General features: G+C 40.9%; 1 protein-coding gene across 2 annotated transcripts in view; it reads right to left on the bottom strand.

Annotated features, from left to right (window-relative positions):
* The window catches only part of LOC146558397 (serine/threonine-protein kinase D3-like), a 55,921-nt gene that overhangs the window by 17,800 nt on the left and 13,963 nt on the right, over positions 1 to 24,158 (bottom strand). For both annotated transcript variants that reach the window (XM_085246532.1, XM_085246533.1), the window contains exons 3-4: positions 4,197 to 4,335; positions 1,935 to 2,066 (exon numbers count right to left, since the gene is read on the bottom strand). In XM_085246532.1, the coding sequence (XP_085102658.1) occupies positions 1,935 to 2,066; positions 4,197 to 4,335 (271 nt within the window). The remainder of the gene's footprint in view (positions 1 to 1,934; positions 2,067 to 4,196; positions 4,336 to 24,158) is intronic.

Below are 24,158 nucleotides of genomic sequence, written 5' to 3'. Positions count from 1 at the left end.
ATCACAACAGAGCGCCGAGATCAAAACGTTAAAGACAAGACTGTCTGAAAAATGACTGCAGGAAGTCGACGAGCCGCTGCAGCTTTAAAATCAGGTCTAAAAACCAGTGTGTGAATATCCGAGTGTGTGTATGCCTCTTTCTTTCTTTTTTTTCCCCTCGAGGTGATGATTTGGTCAGCGTGGACGTGGTGGAAATCCGAGAAGCCACCACGTGTTACCTCAGGGAAAATAAAAGTTTATGAGACGTGTTAAAGCAAACATGACATCACTGTGAACTCTGATGGAGGTTTAAACAGTCGAGTTTTATAGGTTTGAAGGTCCAGTTATCGGTCACTCAGAGGGAATAGCATGCAGCCTGCTGAATCACTGACATCACTTCCCATCTTAATGTTTAAATAGTGAGGAGCCTATTTTAATGCACACACATCCTGAAAAGGATTTCTGATGACTAAATCTGAGACTTTATGCTCATGATCGTTAGACTGCTCTTAGCAGGCCAAGCGAGATATTCCAAAACTTTTTCCAAAATTTTCCAGTTCCTCCTGGGAGACTAACCCAAGGTGTTCCCATCATCTCTCCAGTGAGACCTGGATCTGTAACTCTGGGTCTTCCCACACACCCAGATCACCCGAGCTGGCTTTTTGGCACAAGAGTGCAATGGCTCTATTCTGAGCTCCATCCAGAGGACTGAGCCCCTCAACCCACTGAGCCCGGCTCAGCCCACCCACTCACAGAAGCTCATTTTGGATGCAGGCATTTGCCAATCATTTGTTCAGTCACTAACCAGAGCTCATGACCAGGTGAGGGTAAAAGCAGTTCGGGACAGCGCCCACACTGCTGCCAGTGCCACAACGACCTCACTCCCTCCCCTAACTCCCTCACTCGGGGCTAAAACTGTACCTCAACCCAAGAGTGGTGGCAGAGAACCACAACCTTTAATGTGCTGACTCTCATACTGCTCGCTTCACCAAACCCCAACTCAAACACCAAACCAGATCCCTGGCAGGGTCCAACACTCACTTTGAACATGCAGCCGGCACAGCCATGAAATTTTTGCTAACAACAATTTTTTGCTGAAAATTGAGAAAATGAGACTTAAATGTAAGCCAAGAACTGTGAATTCAAACACTAGGACAGCATCTATATTTTCTACGTATTTGCTTCTCTGTTACTTAGGGTTTGGCAACTGCACAAATATATTTGTTTTGTGGTCATTTTTGGGGCAATTTTTTGTGTGAATTCATCTCCAAAAACTCATCTCTGGCTCTACTAGAGCGGCTTTGCATGTTTCATAGTTCAAAATAATCCTGTTTATTTTATAGGGAGCCTTGGTGCAGTGCCTGTTTTGTTTTATTCAGCTCCTCCGTCTGTAAGCCCACCTGTCTCTTCCTTCCATTAGAAAATGTTTTGTGGGACTGTTCCGACCACCCTTCCTTGAAAAGCGTTTCTGGGAATAAAATTTCCTGGCACGGAGAGCTCTATCGGACCCCTCGCACATCCTCCATCTCGAGTATGAGCTCTTGCCTTCCGGCGGGAGACGGCGAGCCTAAAATGCAGACTGAACTCTTTTTAAAAATTTATTTTTGCCCACTTCCATTAAGCATTTAAATAACAGCTTTTTTATATTTATTGGGTCTTTGAGTCTTCTGCCACAGCACACAGAAAAATAGTCAAAGACTCTAAGGGGACAAAGTACATCACAGCATATCAGAGGAAAAGTTCTGAGAGTTAGAGCTGTGGGACTAACCCCTTCCTTGAAAAGAAATTCCTGGGACTAAATGCTCCCGGAATAAAAATACCTGGGATGTAAAGTTCCTTGGACAAAACTTCTAGCCACTGTGTTAGAAAAACAGTTCCCGGGACTAAGATTTCGGGGTTCTCTGAGCGGAAACGGACATGTCAGCAGCCTAGAAGCTTCCTGAGTGCTTCCTCACCTTCACATTTGAGTCCCTGTCTGACGAGCCCCCACAGCATCTCCCCACAGTCATCGCAGAAGGCCGGTGCCTTGTAGGAGTGAACGTACAGAGTGTGAGGTCGGATCTGGAAGTCCTCCTCTGTGGCGAGAGCTGAAACAGAAACACACACGCAGTCAGACTATGACTGTCTCTGTGGGAAGCTTTCCACCCGCGCCAGGAGATGGTCCCCCAAAATGATGATGCTCGGGCTCTGAGCGTGAGCGTATCAGAATTACAATCTGACAAATGAATTTATCGCTAGAAATGGTCACACATACACTAAACGTCAATGTCTGGCACGTCTTTCAGGGGTTACAAAAGTAGAAAGCCTCACGTGTTAGTTGTACCCTGAAGTATTAGCTGAAGTTACACAGGATTTAAAATATGCAAGTAAAGAGAAGAGAAAAGTGTTTAAATGAGGATGAACTTTTCAAGCTAACACATAAAAACATCTTGTTATTGGATGTGTTCTTTGCATTTTCAACCTTTAATTATTGCATTTTTTGAAAATGTTTCCTCTACTTTAAATGTAATGTGTATGTACTACATATATACACAACCACACAGACCATTTTGTGCTGCTTGTGTGTATAAAAGCTGGAAAACAACTCAACCGAGCAGCAAGAATCACACTAGAGCCGGTTTCATCTTGATCGCTTGGCGCTCTGGTAGCAGCTCGAATGGTAACAGTGAAATAAACCAGCTGAGCTCTGCAGGGTTTTGCAGCAGTAGCAGCGAGAGGTGCACGAGGAGGAGGAGGAAGTGGTCGTGGGTTTGCACCCTGTGCGGTTGCGATACGTTTTCACCCTCCTGTGTAATTTAAACCTGGCGCGGCTCTGCGTCTGGGTGTTCGGCTGTAAAGGTGTCAGTTTTAGTTTTCACAGCCCAACATGTTGACACATTTCAGGAAGTGACAATCCTATGCACAATATTATGTTTAGAGCGAACGGGGGTGACCCAGGGAGGCGGCGCTGGTGGAGAGGAAACGAGATCTGTGCCAGCCTCATTTTACCCGGAGAATACGAAACTGATGCGAAAATACATAATAAAGATACAATTTAAATGTTTAAAACTTACCTTTGACTTCAGTGTGAAACCAAATACACGGTTAGGCAAATTTGATTCATTTAATAAACGACCGTGTTTTTCATTAAGATACATTTTAAACAATTATTTTATTCTTACTGCTGATTTTAAAGTTAATCTATTTATTATTAGCTGGAATCATTTTTGATTCTTGTTCATACCTTAAATGGTCCTGAGCTCCCAAATATTAAACCATGATTTATAGAAAATCCAAAAAAAGAAATCCCACAAAAAACGACAACATGCAGTTGTAAGTGTGTCTTCTGTTTCTGCAGCATGCTTTCTTTCTTTACTCATGCTTATCTCATTAATGTCTGTGCATCTTTCTAAGCTGTAGCAGGCTAAGATCTCAGGGACATCATCTACTTGTCTGAAAATAAAGAACTTAAAAACTGGGAAAGACTCAGCAGCTACCAGAGGAGGACATACAATGATTATTGACAAAAATGTGAAAGAATGTTATTTATACAGGACATGCTCAAGCATGAAATTCAGAAAAAAGAGAAACCTAAGGTACACTCAAGAGAACAAGAAAAGGGGCATTCAGTCTAAATAGAAACACTAATAAAAGCACTAACGGGACAATAAAAGCTGGACTCTATCTCAGTCTGTTTCTAAACACTCCAAGTAGAAAAATTACACCATTTCAGAACTGAAAACAGGAGAAGAAGAAGTTGAAACAGGAAACAAAGCAGTCACGCACGTTTTCGGCATTTCGTTCAAATGCTGCAGCGATCTTGCTCTGTGCCATCTCAGCATCTCCATCCTCGTGCATTGATGCATCATGTAGACACTGCTACATGTGTCAGGTTAAAGAAATCAGGAGGTGTATGACGAGTCGAAACACCACCACAAGTGCACCATGGGCCTGCAGCTGTGACGACATTTAGCATAAACTCCCTGCAAGGCCGCAAACTGGCTGGCACGGGGTGATCAGTTACACCAGATCAGCTACATTTAAACTCCGACGGGGCAGGATTGGAGTGATGGGTTGTGGATGGGTAGGGCTGCAGCATTTCTGGCTATGTATGCACACTTGATTCCATCACTACTCGGAGTTTTGCATGTTTGATAAATGTTTTTTATCAATTCGAACATTATATCCACCTGCTGAGGGAAAAAAAAGAAAACGGACTAAAATTATTCATTCCTTACCAGAGAGCACCACCTCGATCAGGTCGCCCTCCTGGATCTCCTCAGCGGAGATCAGACGCTGCAGGATGTTGTCCGAGCTCAGGTCGTGACGGAAGAGCAGGATCTTGTCGTACATCCCAAAAAATCCACATTCAGGAAACTGAGGAGGGAAAAGGGGAGGTGTTATTGCTCAGAGTTCACGTCCGAGCTGCAAAAGGTTAATGAAAGAAACGACACAGACACACGGGTAGTGTTAAACGTGCTGCGCTATTCAAATGTTTTAGGGACTCTAGGTGACTGCATTTGTGCCCTCACAGAGAAAACTGATCATTCCAAAACACCGGGCTACAGTTTGAAAGAACAATTATCCAGAAAATTAAACAAAGAAAAACAGAAAGCGATACATTCATGCAACACTCATAAAAATCAGTCAGGCACAGTCGTAGCCTCATGGTGGTTTTACATGTTCACCTGACTCCTGTGGTGTGGTGGTTGAGTTACAGACCACATGCCCCCCCCCCCGCTTCCCCTTCTGCTGATCGCTACAACATACAGCCGAATACAGACTGTATATAAAAGACGGACACATCCACTGTGACATTACCCATTAGTTTGAACAGCAGTTTTGAAGCCTCAATTTTGGTTTTATGTATGCTGGATATGCCATTTTTAATTTTTCACTTGCATGAGGTGAGCACAGTTACTCAATAGGGTGGAGTGCTGATTGATTAGTTAACAAATAATTTTAGGATTTCACCCACTGGTGCTTTTTTTTTTAAGAATCAGTCTGAGGATTTCAGGTATCACCAACTTAGCTTTTGAAACCAGGCATCGTGAATAAGAGTGGATCTAACAGTGACACTGAAGGACATTACAGTTTATACTGTAGTGACACTACAGCCTACCCTGCTTTACTGTCTTTCCAAGTGCCAAAACTGAGAAGGTAAACGTTTTATTCAATAAGACTTAGAATTAGTGACCGAGACCTTGCAGCCATCAGGAAAGTGGTCACTTTATTTTTGATCTCAGTAAAAAGTAAGGTCATTTTCCTCTCATGTCTTTTTAAACCAGAGCAGGCGCCCCCTGTTGGCCAAGAAATATTGCTAGATTAGCTTAATGGCTTCACTTTACACAGAGCCTTTAGGGCAGCTTTTAGTGGTAACTCGTTTCCAACTAGGAACTAGCTAGCTTTCAAAATAAACCAATCTAACATATTACACCACTGCCGCCTGCTGCGGCTTTTATCCCGCGGTAGGTTTTTAAAATTATAGCCCGAGGGGAAAACCCATCAAGTATGACTGAAGAGGAGGACTCATTCATCATAATCTGTGCGATGAAAGAGATAAATGGATAGCGACTCTTAGACATAAACACATGTAATAAAGCACTTTTTACACTCAGGCGGGCCACTTCCTGTCTCGTTTGTGGGATTTTTTTCAAAAAGTTCTGACTCAGTGTTTGGAACAGTTAGCAGCAACTGGTCTTTCAAAAATAAGACCGATTTTTAAAAATAACAAATTTAAAATGAGCCTCGTAATATACTTGGGTAATGTGTATGTGTGGGGATACACTGATAGTAGTTAGTGTCTTTATATTTTGTGCCATTCTGAGCACTAGCATGCAAAACAGGAGATCATCAGTGAATAAAGCACCTAAGAAGGTTTTGTTTAAAAGAGAATGAACTTTAAAACTGGTGCAGGAAACCCAGATAATCAGTAAATATGATTTTAGTCCTTGAATATAAATTTAAAGTGTATTAGGAAGAAGAACACCAACATTTACGTCTTTTATTTGAATTGCAAAGTTTCTGTGCTCTATTTGTTTTACAGCCGCGCTGAACTATCTGTAAAAGAGCTGCTCTAGCCTGCTGACCTTTGACCCCTTTCAGTGAACTATCATCAGTTTATTCTCACTGCAACAATTTTTCCACTTAGATGGAAGTTTTTTTTGTTAAAATCATGACCTCATCGCCTGTCGTGGTCCGGCTTCTTTCCAAAGTCAAAGATTACTTAACCTTTCCGTATGAGGAACAGATAACAAGTGATGAAACAAATTCACAGAAACGCCACACTGGGAAACTACCAGAAGCCCACAGCAGCTGAAATAGGTAGAATTAAATCAAGAATTAGATTTTCTGCTGAAAAGCATGAAGATTCCTCAGCAGCTACAGCTCCTTTTTCTCTTTTAACAGGAAGTTTACAAATGTTGTGGTGACAGCTCCACGTTTGGGTCACTGTCCATGTCTAATGCAAAGCCGCTTCTCTGTTTAGTTCCCAGACCAAAAAAAAACCCCAGAGAGAATCTAATGTTTGAGTCGGTGCTGCTTTGCTTGAGGCACAATGCCTCTGCAAGGGGGGACAGGCCAATAATCTTTCGTAAAACTTTCTCTCAATACTTGTTATTTGAGCATTTAGTCCATATAAGGAAAATGGACTAAATAGTGCATATTTACATTAATGTGCATTTGATCACCACCATCATAATTAAAGAACATTTGAAAATACATCAAAATACAGTCTGAAAGTTTAAAAATACAATATCTCAGGCTTCAAGCTGCCCTGAATGCTAGGTTTCAGACGGTTTTTTCTACTTAGCTCTGGATGTCAGTGGGACCGGATCTCTTAAAGGTGGAATTTATGGCTCAGCAGGGGATGACCTGTTTACCTGCAGAGAGCTCCGCAGTCAATGGAGAAATTCGTTTCATGCTTCTTTCACGCCTGGTGACCGTTATTCAGGCCCCCTTGTCAACCAATCAGCATCAGGCAGACGCATACGTCATCTGCTTCCAGCAATGCACAGTCTGGACTTTTGAGAACTGCGTGGGTTATAACTTCTCTCTGCTTGTTGGATAAACGGTAACATGTACGCAAAGAGACATTTGTGGGACCATGAACTCCTTTCTGATTGGTCATCTTAGGTACAGAAGTCCCACCCACCTGCTAATCAGAATAAAACTGGCTGAAAGGGGCTCATTTCAGACCCATATTAGATAAATAGGAATTATTCTGAAGCGTGAATCATGCAAAGCTACCCTAGTAGAGTCCAAGAATGAAAATTAGGAGCTGGAACTAGGCCTGTTTGGCCTGTTACTCCACTTATCATTCAGATGGTGCCTAAGACAAGCGATGAATGAATAAATAAAAATCCTGGTTTTAGCAGTAAACTTAACTTAAATATTTGGACAGAGACAACTTTTTTTTTCTAATTTTGGTTATGTACATTACTTCAATTAATTTTGAATGAAACAACTCAGTCTGAAGTGCAGACTTTCAGCTTTAATTCAGTGGGTTGAAGAAAGCGATTCAAATACATAAAAATGTGAGAAACTAAAGCGGTTTTTTTTGTTTTTTTTAAACACTATCTCTTCATTTCACGGGCTCAAAGTAACTGGACACCCTAACTAACTGAAAACAAAATGTTAATTTTTAATACTTGGTTGAAATCCCTCTGCTGCTAATGACAGCCTGAAGTCTTGAACACATTAACACCACACCGCTGTCGTGATGAGGTTTGTCTCTTTACTGTGGAAATGATTCTGCGATCATCCACCACTGCTGTCCTTGGTGGGCGTCCAGGTCTATTTGTATTTCTGAGTTCATTAGTGCTTTCTTTCTTTCTCGGGATGCACCAAACTGTAGATTTTGCCACTCCTGCTACAATAGCAGGAGTGGAAAAGGAGTGTTTTTGTTTTTTTTTCCTGTTTTCGCATATTATGGATGGCTTGTTTCACCTGCATGGAGAGTTCCTTTGACAGCATGTTGTCTGTTCACAGCAACATCTTCCAAATGCAAGCATCACACCTCAGATCAGCTCCAGACCTTTTATCTGCTTAAGTGATAATGACATAACGAAGGAATTGCCCACACCTGCCCAGTAAATAGCCTTTGAGTAAACTGTCCAATTACCTTTGGTCCATTTAAAAAAAGAGGGTGGCACATGTAAAGGAGATGAAACTCCTAAACCCTTCATCCGATATACAGTCCTGATCAAAAGTTTTAGACCACCTGAAAAATGGCAAACAAATCATATTTTGCATGGTTGGATCTTAACAAGGTTCCAAGTAGAGCTTCAGCATGCAACAAGAAGAAATGGGAGTGAGACAAAACATTTTTTGAGCATGCAATGTATTGAAAACAACACTTAAACTGAAACAGGCTGTTTTACAGCTGATCAGAAGTTTAGGAACACACCTCCAAAAAACCCATAAACCCTTCAAAGCAGAAATCAAAGTTCCAACCATGAACTCAGTAATGAGTAGCTCCACCGTTTTTGTTGATCACTTCAAAAATTTGTTGCGGCATGCTTAATGCAAGCGCTTCAAAGAAGCGAGTGGGAACATTTCTCCAAGTTGTGAAGACTGTCTGGAACTGTTGTCCATTTTTTTAACTACCCTTGCCATCCATCGCCAAAGGTTCTCAATTGGATTTAGATCAGGAGAACAAACATGATGGTCCAAAAGAGCGATGTTATTCTCCTGGAAGAAGTCCCTCCTCCTGTAGTCACTGTGTACTGTAGCGTTGTCCTGTTAAAAAAAACCCAGTCGTTACCACTCAGACAAGGGCTCTCAGACATGAGGGATGCTCTCTGCAACATCTGGACATAGCCAGTGGGCGTATGACGTCCCTTCATTGTTCCACTGAAGGAAAAAGCACCCCAGACCATTATGGCGCCCCCTCCACTGTGGCGCATAGAAAACATCTCAGGTGGGATCTGCTTGTCATGCCAGTAACGTTGGAAACTGTCAGGACCATCCAGGTTAAACTTTTCTCATGAGGAAAAAAAACAAACAAAAAACCTTTCTTCCACCTTTCAATGTCCCATGTTTGGTGTTCTCTTGCAAAGTCCAAACAGTCAGTTCTGTGGCGTTAAGGAGATGAGGCCTTTGAAGACGTTTTTTGTTTTTGAAGCCCTTCAGTCTCAGATGCCGTCTGATAATTATTAGGCCGCAGTCAGCACCACTAACGTCCTTAATTTGGGGCGAGGATTGTCCAGTGTCTTGACAGACAGCCAATTGGATCCTCCAGCTCAGCGCTGGTAAAAATTTTGGGGGGTTTCCTTGACTTTTTTGTTCCATAACCCTCGGGATCATTTAAGAAATTCCAAATGGCTGTCTTACCGAATCCCACCTCAGCAGTGACAGCATGCTGTGAGAGACCCTGCTTATGTGGTTCAACAACCCGACCATGTTCAAAAAGGAAACATTTATTTGCCTTTGCCATCCGAACATCATGACAGTGTGACCACCTGAGAGAAAATGAAATTTTTTTGCACAGATTTTGCCTTTTAAGGACATGTGGTCCTAAACTTCTGATCAGCTGTAAAACACCCTGTTTCAGTTTAAGTGTTGTTTTCAATACATTGCATGCTCAAAAAATGTTTTGTCTCACTCCCATTTCTTGTTGCACGTTGAAGCTCTACTTGGACCTTGTTCCAACCATGCAAGATATGAGTTTTTTGCCAGGTTTGAAGTTTAAATAAATGCATACTGGCTTAATAAAGACACGCCTATACATTTGTATGAAATCAATATAAGTTACAAAGAAACACCAACACATGTAAAAATGGAACTTCTCACTACCTCTCACGACTTTCTCCGTTTCCTTTTTGTTATTTTCTGCACAATTCCTGAGAAATAATGACATTAACTTCTCTGCGACACGACATCTATAAGTAAAGACTTCATTTAAAGGAAACGTGGCAGTGGTTTGGCAGGTTTTATTTCCTTAACCATACAGCGTATATACCTCACTGCTGGCCATTTTGATACATGAGGTTTTCCTGCTTTTGAGAGCACAAACTGTACTTAACGGCACCCAGACTTCACTCACAGCTGGTCCTGCAATAAGTAAAGATGTACATGGTGTTTCTCCTAATTGCCTGTATAGTGTATTTAAAACACTATATACACACTATATATGGTGTTTTTAATTTTCCTTTTTATTTATATCATAATTCACGCGGGTGAATAAAAGTCCATCTCAAATCTTCTAAGTAACTTGATTAGTGAGGAAATAAGGAGCTAATTTGAAGAGTTTGTGCTCTTGCAGCTTTGTGAAGGGTGTGTGTGTTTTTGTGATAAAGTGTGTGTGCAGTGGATTTGGAGTTCAGCAGCTTCTGCAGCCTGCAGACGGAGCAGGTGGAGCAGCTTCCTGCTGAGCTGAGCAGGATGTTAGCAGCGTGCAGAAAGCATGCAGTGTGGATCCTGCAGGCCGCTGTGACAGCAGGAAACAACCCAACAGGTGACGAGGCACAAGCTGCGTGGATCACGTTAGATGTAACACACACACACACACACAGACACACACACACAAAGTGCATCATGAATTATGGCTGAGGTCTCGTCACTAATACCCTGCAGTCATTCGCCGTGCGGCTACACACTGCCTCTCAAAAAAAGAGAGATGCTGACAGTCAGAAACACGGGAACAGGACGGTCTGATCAGGGACACGATAAACAACAACAACAACAACAAAAAGCTGTAGAAACTATTTGGTGTCTGAGTTCTCACAGGAGATGAAACTCAGCTCATGCTGGCCTATTTGTGATGGGCACATCCTCCGAAAACATTGCAACCCTGATCCTTTTGTGGCTCTTTGTACTTGCTGTCAAAAAATTTCATTTAAAAACTGTTTTTAAACTTGTCTGCTGGAGTCAGGGGCAGTTTATTCCTCGATACAGTTGCTGCAACCACCGAGGCCCTAACCTTGGACAACCAGGGGCACCTCATCCTCAGCATTCCCGTGGAAGCACTTAAAGTTAAAAGGGCAGAGAGGTAAGGAGGCTGAAACCCATGCAATGACTTAAAAGCAAGCAATAAAATATTAAAAGCAGTTGTTACACTGACAGGATTCTAGTATGAGTGATGTGTGGTCATGCTTTTATGTGCTAGTGGAGAGCTGCAGGGTTTTTCGACCATCGAAGGCGATATTTGTTTTCTTCAATGGTCAACCACTCAACTCTGATTAAAGGAAAAAAACAAGACAAAATAACTGTTACTGATCAGTTATTACTTTCTAAAGTTGAAGCTAAGTAGGTTTGGATTGTGTTATAAGAGCTCTGCTTTAGCTCGTTGTCCAATAGGAGGAAATAAAATTGTGTCTAGAGGGCATGGAGGATGATGCTGCAGTCACTCAGCTGGCCTGATGTTTCTTTAATCAGCAGAACAGGTTTCAGTTGCACATTCATTCTTTAAACATGACAAAGCATCATTAGATTAGACAAAGTGCTCCTCTCTACATCAATATTGATTTAATACATAAAACCAATTTAAAAAAAGAACATTTCTGCACATTTATGGCTTTATATGTTTAGTTGTTTTATTGTCATGCAGAAGCACTCCTCCTGCATGATTCACGGTTTGAATCTTGGTTTCAACTGCAGTTACCTCACACTGGACAAGTTCATCAACTTAGCTGAAGCAAGCGTAGCCTCTATCATGGAAGGTACCAAGCTTTTATTTTGGAATTCTGCATCAATGAGGAGTGAGCTGTAGCTCTAACCGTGACAAAAAAAGTGTGTCGAAAGACTGAGCAAATATCTACGCTAAATTTACAGTTTAGATATAGAAAGCAGAGAAAATCTTTACTATTATAAAAACAATAAGTGAAAAGGTCGTGAACTTCTGCTGGGCATGTGTCAGCTCCTCCTCCGTGTCTGCATTGCTGTTCCTTATTGATTTTGCCACCTGAATACAAGAATATTCGGCCAGATGTTGAATGAGATAACAGCCCGTGGGCCAGTATATAAAGGTGGACTCTGACACTATAGAGCATCATCAGCTTATATTCAAATTGATGACTGCTAACCTATGACAATGGACGCCCCGGGCTGCATGTAAATTTTACCATGGACGTGCACTTCCTGTCCGGCATGTTTTTATAAAAGACAATTCACAATATAACATAATCAGATGCCATCAGCAACATGTCATGCACACTCCCAGCTTTGAAATAACCTCACATCTTCCTCTCCCATCCTGCCTAAGAATGACGTTTTCACACATTAACGTTTTATTTTCTCCCTGGAAAATACACCAACTCTACTTTCACCTCATAGGCATTAATCATACGTCATATGAAACCATGTTTAATACGAACTTACTTGAACAGGAGATAGAGGCCCCTTTAATCAAACCGAATGAAGCATTTCAACTTTTTATTTTTATCTTAAAAAAACTTTCAGAAAATCACCTGGACCAAAGAAACCTCTGAAAGCAGGACTAAAGCAGGAAGCGGACTGGGTGAGGTCTGAACCAGAAGTGAAAACACTTCAGATCAGCTGCCATGACGATGCATTTGGTCTCCATCCAATTGTGTTGGATATAGAGCCGTCAGCTGACGTTTGCTCTGAGGTGAGCAGAGAAGCGCACTGAGAGGACCGTTAATGCACCAGAGTGTGTGTTTAATACACACTGATCCTCTCTTTATGGGTAATCCTCCATTAACCGGGTTTACACACACACACACACACACACACACACACACACACACACACACACACACACACAGTAATTTTTCCTAACTCTTCTCTGATGCTATCACCAAACTCCACAGTCTGATTTTGGTCATTAAGGGTCTCAGAGGTCAAAACCTGCAGGCTCTAAGCTTTAACCTTTGACCTCCAGACAGCACGGTGGAGCCAAAACTCCTGATTTATTAAAGACTATGACACATATGACACAAACCACACGCACAATTTTAAAAGGTGCCTCTAGTCCCATGTGTGCGTCAAGTACAGCAGGTGAAAAAAAAAAAAGTTTAATTTTAGCAGGCATCTAGTACAATATTATTCTGCTTACATTAGCATTAGCGATATCTCCCTGTTAACAGCTTGTTTCCTGCATGTTGGGGTGTTTTAAATGCCAGTGGTACTTCTCATGTAGATTGTTTTGTGAGGTTGTGTTTGCACAGTGGCCAACTTTGACGCTGAGTAGGTGCTGTGATGACAAAAGTAGAAGAAAAACTGAAACTTCTGGCTCCCACAGATTTCCCTTACATGCATATGCTGTTAATAACACCAATATCCAACAGGGAATAAGAGATAAATCCTAGTTGCTAAGTTACTGTGTTACAGCAACCAAAACATGACAAGCAACTTAAAAATCAACTAAGGGAACAAAAAACCTCAAAGGAAAAAAAAAAGGTTAATGTTACATTTCTTCTTTCAGCTGCTCCCTTTATGAGTTGCCACAGCAGACCATCTGCCTCCACCCAACCCTTTCCCAGCATCCTCTGCTGTCGCTTCAACCCTCTGCTAGTCCTTCACTACATCCATGAATCTTCTTTTTGGTCTCCCTCCTGCCTAGAACCTCCATCTTTAACATCCTTCGTCCCTCCTCTGCACATATCCAAACCTCTCATTCTGAGCTGTCCCCTCTGATTCACTCATCCCTAATCTTGTCCATCCTGGTCACACTTCAGCTTCACCTCTGTTTTTCCTCCTGAGCCTTTCTGAAAGATTACATTAAAGACCCGCCTTTATATTGAAGGAAAATAAAGGTTTGCTGTGCCAAAAGCCTTGAAGCAAATACAAAAGCTAAAAGAGAAATGTTTCTGCATAAAACATCTGAACATTACCTAAAAAGAAGACTGTGTTTGAAACCAAAGCATAGAAGGATGACGCGCACCTGCACTACGAGCACTTCACTGCGATTGGTTGCTTGTTATAGATGAAGAAACAGAACCTTTAAAAATAATCCTGGTCAATAAAACAGCTGCTTAAGATCATGTTTATGTATCCAATTACATCTCAGTGCTTGACGAGAGAGGGCTGTGTGTAGAAAAGGCTGTAACTTGATGATGGCCGAAACAGTGTTTTTGTTTAACCCGTTGCTGCTGTCGTCATCGACAGGCAGAAAACTAAAAATTGTGTCTCCGCCCAGAAACTTCTGGACCAAACAGAAAAAATAAAAAGTCACAGCAACTGCTGTTTGCGTCACACCTAGCAGAAGGAGATGAAAACATTTGGGCCGGTAGCGACGTGAAGAGCACAAACAGATAAAACCGCTGCTGTCTTCCGCTGCTCCAATAAAACTCTCGGTCGTGCTTGCCGTGTGCGTGCAATTAGCCTGGAGGGACGGCGGTAAAATGTGCTGATGGGAAACGTGAAGGCAAACAGCTGCGAGTGTTTTCCCCGGCATCCGCTCGTCTCTGTCACCTCGCACAGGAAACAACAGGATGCAGCGCAGAGAGGGCCAAGGTTGTCAGAGCGAGTGAGAGCGAGTGGGAGTTTCATTCATCCACTTGTTAAAAATCAGTGCTCAATGCAAAATATGAAAACAAAACTCACCAAATCGTGGCTGTCCAAACTGTGCTTATGTTACCTGAGTGAGCACTGAATCCGTTTAAATGGTATGAAATTGGCTCATGGACAACACTCTGTTCCCTGCTCTCTTTCTGAGACCTTTGAACTCTTTATTATTTGTTTTTTTTATCCAAAGAGGAGCTCAGGTCAAACTTTCTGCTGCTCGCTTTGAATATCCAGAGGTCACTGCAGGAGACCAAACTGCAGTCTTCATAAATTAATCATTAATTCCTTTAATTTAACACCCTCCTGCAGCAGCTGTTTAAGGCCACCTGACTCCCCTGTCTTCCAGTCTAATAACCTCACATAAAAGCTTTGCAGCACCGCGACTGGCACAGGTGGCATGAAATTCATCAGCACGTATTACTTTATCCATTTATCTGCTGCTAATAAAGGACAATAACTGCTGATTGAGCTCATCTTTCAGAAGTCTACATCAATGTTGACTGATGGTTAGATCCACTGACTGGCTGGAAAGATTAAAAATGTAAGATTTTACCGATTACTTTTAAAATCACTGCTCACTCGTATTCTCACACTCAGATTGCTTTCCCTACAAAGAAACACGTCACAGGGCTTATCTTACATTTGTGTAGTATTATTAAGTTTTTATTTAACCAGGAAAATAGAGTCGTGATTAATAAAGTCCTCTGTTAGTGCCCTGGCCCATAAATTCATGCATTTTCATTGTGGTTTGCAACTCATTGTTTCAAATCTAAAATCCTGCTCTTTCCTTATTTAATACTTTTGCAAAGCCAATCACTGAGCCCGATCAGCCCCCCTGGTGGGCTGCACTTCTGCCCCAACTAATGCTAAAGTGAGCAGCAGTGCTGAGAGACGCATGTTTGAGGTCAATGATTGAGAGGTGAATGTTTGCTTTTGGAGTTTGAACCCTTTAACCCCTCACATTGATCCCACACTTGGGATTTTCCTACCTGGCTTATGTAATTAGTATCTGATGGGAGCAGAGCAGATCGTCACACAGACTCTGAGTCAGGTGAGACTCTCCTCACAGATGTACACCATGTTGAACTCAAAGTTTCCAGAGAGCTAAATCTGATAATCTGATCCTGGCTGCCAACGATGCACCGATCCAACTTCACCACCTCTGTTATAGTACTGCTGACAGTCCTGATCCAACACCAGTATTAAATTAATAAGCTGTGGGGTGGCGGTCAGCACTGTCAGCTCACAGCAAGAAGGTTCCTGATCTTCCAGCCCCATCCGATTGTTTAATTAACAGTAAAGAAAATGGAGGGATTGATGGGTTCGTCGCTGTGAGGAAGGAACTGGGAAGAACCAGCTGAATGCGCTCAGGGTGTGCTCACATCAGGCACCGCTGCCTCGTACTGTGCCTGACGATAACTTATAATCCAGTCTGAGTCTCTCTGCTGTCTTTTGCACTCACTTTCAGTTTGACGCACAGACAGGTGCTTTTCAAATGCACGCTTGCAAAGCACAGGTTTCGTGATTTTGCATTTTGCAGATTAATTTAGGACGAAGTGGCACACTGTCCTCTCACATATTTACTAATTAGTGATTTCTGCAGAGCCAGCCATCTGTCAAAGAAGTGTATGACAGCGATCGCACTAATGCTTGCTTGAAGAGGTAAGCCAAGCTATGTTTGATCTAACCGGGGAGGTATGCACATTGGTCAAACCAAGCGATCTTTGACAGCCTATCGCAGTCGGGCATGGCACCAACCACTTGCTGTAACTACGCCTAAGTTCCCTAACTTTGTATAAATTTACTGGATTTACAAATTTACTAGGGCGCTATTTACTAGTTTAAAAAGATAGATGAAAAAAGTCCAAGGCAAGAACCATCAACAAACTGGTTTCCACAGTCATTTTCCAAAGATGCCTAAAGTCAGACCACAACACATCCACTTGCTTTCCTGCAGTTTAGAGGACATTGCAGCGCAGTCACTGGAGACTAACTTTAAAGCACAAAAATCTCACAAAATGTGTTACAGAGAATCACTTTGCATGTGTCAGATTCATTACAACATGAGGAACATGCACACAAACACACACTACAAAAACATCCTCCCTCCTCAGATACCCCCGCGTGTGTTAAACTGACCTCAGCGCTTCCTTTGCATTCATTCAGGAGCAATATGACCACAGTTAAAGAAAAAAAAAAAAAAAAAAAAAAGTTTCGACACCAACTCAAAGCTGCCCAGCGCTGAGATTTCACAAACAAGCTTACGCCTTTCAGAGCTGCGACTTTTTACTGATAAAAGTTCACAACTGCAGCAGAAACTCCAGATTTTACAATCTCTTAAAGATAAATGGAAACAGCCAATAGTGTGACCCATTCTGAAAAGAAACTGCAAAATCAAAAACACATCTGCTGAAAAACCACAGAGAAAGAACACAAAACGCTCCAGCTAAAGGCAAAAGGACCAGCAGATTCTGCTCTGCGTCTCATTTCCGATCTGAATTATGGAATATGAAGTTGATCACAGAAGAGTTGAATGGTTTGCGACCAAAACATCATCAGATAAACCACAGAAGACCAATTGGTCATGGTAGAAATTGGTCTGTGTTTGCAATACTTTTCGTATTGAAGTCTTCATTTTATACCATGAGAAACAGGAATGTTTGATGAATAATAACCCTCTGTGGTGAATAATACAGCAGGAGACCGGAAATGTTCAAAGTAACATCCCCCACTGTAATCTTCAGCTCACGAATCTGCTGTAAAAATGTACCCGTTACAGCTACTCCACAACAGTAGCCATTATATTAGTTACATGATACTAGGATCGCCTTAATTCTCCGTGGCAGAGATTCAGGGTGCTGGAAACATTCCTTTAGAGATTTTGGGTTCAAATTTGCTGGCCGCACATCCCTGATGTGAATCTCCAGTTCCATCACATCTCAAAGGTGCTCTGTTCGACTGAGGTCTGCTGACTGTGGAGGCCGTTTGAGTACAGAGAAGTCATTGTCATGTTAGGGAAATGAGTTTGAGATGGTTTGAGCTTTGTGACATGATGTGTTATCAGAAGATGGGCACGCTGCGGTCTTACAAGGATGGATGTGGTCAGCAGCAATACTCAGGTAGGCTGTGGGGTTTACACGATTCTCATTTGGTCCCAAAATATCCAAAGTGTGCCAAAGCAGGAGTGGAACATGGTGTGGTCTTCTGATGCTATAGCCATCTGCTCCAGAGTCTGAAACGTTCTTCTTCTGCAGACCTTGATTGTAACGAGTGGTACTTTGAGTTATTGTTGCCTTAAACAGCATGGCCTCTGTCACTCACTGGGAATTTTCTCTTTTTAATATCACTCTCTGTAAACCCAGAGTTGATTATTTGGGAAAGTCCCAGCAGATCTACGGTTTCTGAAATCTCAGACCAGCCCGTCTGATACCAACAACCATTCAAAGTCACTTAAACCACCTCAAGCACCCAGCTCATTAATTAAATAAACTAATATACTGCATTTTATTCTTTAGTAACTAATCAAAGCCAGTCTGGGTACATTCTGAACATTAACAGTATCATTGTTAGTTTTCTGATACACACAGTCTAACATCTCTCGCATGACTCACCCTCTGTACTCGAGGCACAAGTACAATACGTTTAATATTACAACATTTTTTTTAACTTCTTCTTTCACTGTGGTTTTTCAGTCATCACTTTTAATGGCCAGGACTTTAATTAAGGAAGCGGCAAGTTTCCCCACTTACGGTGACCTCAGAGATCACGCTGTCAAGCACAGGAAGACATCTGCCTACCAGCGAGCCCACTAACACAGACACCGTTCCAGTACTTCTCACACTAACTTTGGTCATTTGACATTAAAAACTGGACATAAAGCCCCCTTTTTAAGAGCAGCAGACACAGACAAGGTGATCCTTGCACATGATGTCATCTCAGCTGACAAATTGGATGTAAATGAGCTGCAGATATCCCGATTAGATTAGACATGGTTGCGCAGAGCTAAGTAAACATTAAACTCAAACCAATTTCCTTTTTCTGACCACATGACATCGCCCAGACGGAAACAAACACACTTCCTGGCTCTTATCACAGTGGCAGGTACAATGGAAGCAGGTGAATGAGGTCAGTATCCAGGTCACTCATGTGCTGACATTTAGCAGTTGAATACCAGCGTCGTAATTAGACGCTATTACTGCTGATCATCTGCCACACAGGCAGGTGTGTTCACTGCACTTCCTGCAAGACTCAATTCAAGAGAAAAATTACCCAACTTCTTTTATTTCAATTGCAGGCAAAAGCCTGTTATGTATAAAAACTTCCTGCTGGACACGGACAAGCTTCTGGCAGGTAAATGAGCTCATGCAGAGAGCTGAGAATACATTATCAGATCTGACTACACATTTACAGGCAAAACAATTCTCCTCACACATTTATTACAGATTTTACTACTGTCCTCCAGTGTAAATGCTTCTTTCAACACTTTGCAAACACATGTTTTAATATAAAATGATTTTGAAACCCTTGTGCAGACATTTCGTCTAGCACATCTGGATCAGGGAATGAGACTGGAACATGTGCCGTTTTTCTCACAGACATTCGTCGTTTTCCTCAGGCCAGCGTACAGCTCACCTCGCCAAACTGTAGTCAGAGAGAAGGGTCTTACTTGACTCAGTCCATGCAAAGTGGTGGCAGCTCTGCTCTTATCTATACCAATTACATAAAACAGGAAGGAAAATGGCAAGTGTGAGATCGATGTGAGGGGTTAAAGGTGACGCTCAAACTCCAAAAGCAAACATTCACCTCTCAATCATCGACCTCAAACATTCCTCTCACTCAGTACTATTACTTAGTTTAGCAGTAGCTGGAGCAGAAGTGCAGCTCACCAGAGGGGCTAATTGGGCCCAGCGATTGGCCAGGAAAGCACACAACAAAACATGTATACTGCATGTTGTCACAGGAAGCAATGAGTCGCAAATCATACAAATGAGTCAATTAAATTCTTGAGGTTCTCTTCCTTGTTAAATAAAAATGTAATAATAGCACATAAATGTAAGATAAGCCCAGTGATACGTTTCTTTGTACTGACGTTCACCTTCAAAGTAAAAGCTGCACCTTTTGCAGCAGCTAAGGTGAACGCGCTCCATTTCCTGTTTGCACTTTGTCCAAGTTTCACTGCTGCTCGCAGAAGAGTTGATCAAGATGATCTGCTGCAAGCCAAAACACTCATAAGGACATTTTTAGTGCAGCGCTCTCTGCGTTACTGGAACCCCTAACCAACTGTTTGGGGAACACACACTTTTACAGATATAAAGGTAGTTGCTAGGCCAAAACTTTCAAAATAAGAGTAAGCCCGTTGCAATGATAAAACATAATTTGCATTTATGTACATGGTCTGTATTTACTGATGCAGGTGTGCATTTCAATTAATAAACAAATGTAGGAAGCATTTAGGTTTTTCGCATTGATCACACTTTGAAGTATCCCAGCTTAATTTCAAGGAATCTGTCATTAATGGATTTTAATAAATTACAGCACTTAAAGTTTAATGTTAGCTGGTTAATATCTGGCTCTTCACTTACTGTAACTAAGCCAATCTGGCCCTCTGAGGGGAAAATAAATGCTGCCCAATGCAACTCTAAACTGTCCCATCATAAACAATGGCCACTTATCCAGGTCCGGGTCTCCCCGTTCACCTCCTCAAGCTCTTCCAGGGGAAACCAAGGCTTTCCCAAGCCAGCCGAGGGACGCCAACTCTCTAACATGTCCTGTGGCTGCCCTGGGAACTCTTCTCAGTAGACACGTAGGAGCCACCTAAGAGCCATTCTGGTCAAATGGCTGAACGACCTAAACTGGCACTTTCGATATTGAGGAGCAGCAGCTCCACCCTAGTCCCCTTGTGTGTGGCTCAACCTTTGGAGGAGGCCCATCTCCACTGCTCATATTCTGGATCTCATGCTTTCGGTCGCCTCGTGGTCATAACTGAGCACAGGAGCGTATATCAACCAGTAATCGATTAACCACAGTGCAGAAACTGTTATAACTGACTAAAGAACCAAATGAAACAAAAATTAAATGACCTTTTCATTACATCTACAAACAAAGTATAAAACAAAAACTATAAGATTGTATACTAACTATAACTATATATTAAATAATTTAATTAATATCAAAAACACGAGGCCTAAAGTCATATTAAGAAAACTGATTGTGGGGGTTTAGGGCTCACACAAAATACTCGATAGTTCGGAGAAGTTAAAGCATCCCAGGACACAAAATCTAAAGAGACACTCAACAGGATAAATAAAAGATTTTATAACAAACTTTTAGTTTCAGACAGCAGCTGTGTGATGATCGGGATCAGAGTTCAAGCTGGAAACTTTGTGCTTTTCAAGGGATTTTCTTGACTAATGAGACGACAAATGGAGCTCAAAAGGCTAAGCTGGGATTTTCAAAAGTTAAAAAAAAAGCATTGCAGTTAATGTTTTAATTCAACATCTTACATAAAAGGAAGTAAGTGACAGGATTAAACCTCACATCCACATTTAAAACGTTAAAACTGAACACTTTACTCCTTTTATAGCATTTTTAATCACTAACATTTATAAAAAAAAATAATAAAACAAAATTTTAATATTTTAATTTAATTCAAGTCGAACTATTCATTCCTGGCTTCAGTTTTTTTTGTACTCTAGTATAGTGGCTTTGCTTTATTCTCTATTCAAAATAATCCTTATTTAATTTAATTTATATGCTAAGCCTTGGTCCACATTGGCTACATTTAAACTTCTTATTAAGTCATCTGTACCTTGCTTATTTCTAAGAACTTATAAAATCCTGGACAAACCTGGAAATGAAACATAAAGGCTTATTTGAAGAGTGTATCAGCAGAGAAAGAGCCCAGGCAAAAGTCATTAATGAGCTTCTCACGGGCTCAAACAATGGACCCGTTTCTCTGCAGTTTATTACTGAGACTGGAAAACATTACTGGGATAAAAGGAACTACATTGTGTGAGTCATACTAAACACTGTTGAGTTTGGTTTAGTTCAAAAGAAGTGTGACCACTGATCACCTGTAGTGAGGTCATTGCACAGGCTTCCTGTAAAACTGAGAAGTCAAACTTGTAATTCTTGGTTTTGAGACCCTGCGTGTTCTCAGACGTGCTCGTACGCTGCGACCCTGCTCAGGTCATCTGGATCAGGCTGGTTACTCGCTGCTCTCCAAGATTGGTGAACACACGTTTACCATATAGGCTCCATGCTGCCTGGCATCATAATCAAGGTTGGCACATTCCAAACTTTAAACCACATTAAAATAGGTTATTTTTCTTATTTTATAAATTTTAAGCCAGTTTTCATTTTTTTTTTACAGTTGATTTCATTTTACATTTAATCTTTAATTGATTTAACTTCTGGATTTTTTTAAACCACCCTAGTGTAGCCTTATGATTGCTGTTTATAATTATATTATTTTTTGGATTATGTAGTAACCCGGTTACGGTATCTGTATGAACTGCATATGGAGAACTGATTGATTTTGTTTATGTAAATAATTTATGTACATAAGCCATCTATTCTTATGCACTTGAAACACACCTGGAACTATGGAGTTCCACAGGGTTCTGTAGTGGGGCCCATAATCTTCTTTTTTTTACCTTATTTTAAAAAAAAAACACACAAAAACAAAACAAACAAACAAAAAAAAAACCCTTGGAAATTTAAATTTGTCTGACCCTGTAGAATCATGTGATCCCCTAAAAAACACAAAAACAAAAAAATAAAACAGTTTTGGGTGAAGACATTTATCTTGTTGCTGTAGGATATTAGCCTGAGCTCGATCTTTGGCTGCTCTTCTCATCTAATATCTATCAAAAAGGTTTTTAATATGAAAATGGATGTGTGTGTCCGTGGAGCTTCTACAGAGAGCCAAAACTGCCAAAATCCAAACCAAATAAAAAGACAAATCATTTCATCATGTTGTTTTCTTTTCAGACGTTCCCTTTAGGGGTCGCCAACATCTGCCTCTTATATCCTCCTCCTTCACTACATCAGAATCAGATTCCTTTATTAATCCCTAAGAAAATTATGTAATTTATGAATCTCCACTTAACAACTCCTCTTTTCCTCTTGTCTGGCACCTCAATCTTCATCATCCTGTGTCCAATATATCCCACCTCCATACCATCTCACCCTTTCCTCTTTAGCTTTGTCTCCAAGCTGTTCCGCTGATGCACTCATTTCTAATCCAGTTCCTCCTTAAATGCGTTGCCTATGGGTTTGCTTGTTAGTTTATTTACCCTGTAATAGTCACCTCATCTGCATACTGAAACGGAAGAGAACAGGGATTTTTTTTTTTTTTTTAAAGATGTAAAATGTATGTAGATAAATTAAAACAAATGGAAACAAATGATGTAAACAAAAAAAATAGGGAGGAAAAAATATGAATGAACAAAACAAATGAGAAGAATAAATGATAAAGTCAATATAAAGAGAAATTAATTGATAAATATTAAATCATAAAATGATGTTAGATTATTTTTGTGCACTTAACTGCATTAATTTTTAACTGACATCAAGTCATTTATTGATTTAGGCAATTTAAATCCTTTGTGCATTTTAACAACCATGTCAGTGGAAATGAAGCATATGTGCAGATGCACTCAGCCCCGCAATGAGATTCAGATTCATATAAAAGCAGAACCAGACACACGTGAAGCTCTATAAATCGGACACAAAGACAGCAGCCGGGTCATTTCAGAGACACATTACATCCAGTTACATTCATTTCCCGGAGACACCCCAACCATAATCCACAAGCACTACTACCATAACCCAAATCCTTACTCAATGCTCAAATCATCTGAGGATTGTGGAAACAGGCACACAGAAAATAAGGTACCTTTATAGGGTGATGTCATTTACCTATGACACAGGTATTATCTATTTATTCTTTCAATTATTATTTTAATTTATTCTTTCACCTTTATACTAGTCTTGAACTTCTGGTGATAATTGTGTATTTTAAGGGGAAAAGATGGACTTTATTATTTTAAATAAAAAGGCAGCTAAGAAATTATTTCATATTATTCATTTCCACACTTCATGCCCACCCACTGCTTTATGTACCTGCACCTTCAGCCAACTATGAATCAGGTTTAAACCCACAACCTTCTTGCTTTGAGGCGAGAGTGCAGACCTCTGGACCTACATGTAGCTGATTTATTACACAGATATATGACGGAACCTGTCACAGTGCTTTAAATGGCTTTTATTTCACTTTAAAAACAGTAAAACCTTGAAATATAAGAGTAAAGTCAATATTTTACCCCATTTCTTTTTCAGCAAACACAGACCATCTGCACAGTTTGTACCCGAGACTTTTGGATTCTACATTTTGAAGACCCATAATTAGCATTTTGGGAACCACCATGTTGGTTTTTATAGCCAGAAGTGACCACATCTGGACCAGAGGGTGGAGTGCTGAGTTATCAGCCAATATTCATTTGCAACAAACAGTCTGCTGACATACAAGAATTTTACTCATTAAAATTTAAGCACAGTTTTAACCATATTAAAAGTCAGATAATTCTATTAAAAATGCTCTAAGAACCAAATACAAACAAACATAGCAGAGTCATCCAAAGTTGAAGCCATGCAGATAGCTAGCGGTTACAACTGGTGATACGGTGGCTAGTCTACTAGCCCTTTTCCATTTTTACCTATTAAACTTAACA

This window comes from Mchenga conophoros, linkage group LG15 (genome assembly GCF_057382185.1).
Source record: "Mchenga conophoros isolate Kocher_MC1m ecotype Shallow Benthic linkage group LG15, M_conophoros_male_GT1.1, whole genome shotgun sequence".
In the NCBI taxonomy this organism is placed as follows: domain Eukaryota; kingdom Metazoa; phylum Chordata; class Actinopteri; order Cichliformes; family Cichlidae; genus Mchenga; species Mchenga conophoros.
This window is presented reverse-complemented; position numbering and strand designations above follow the sequence as displayed.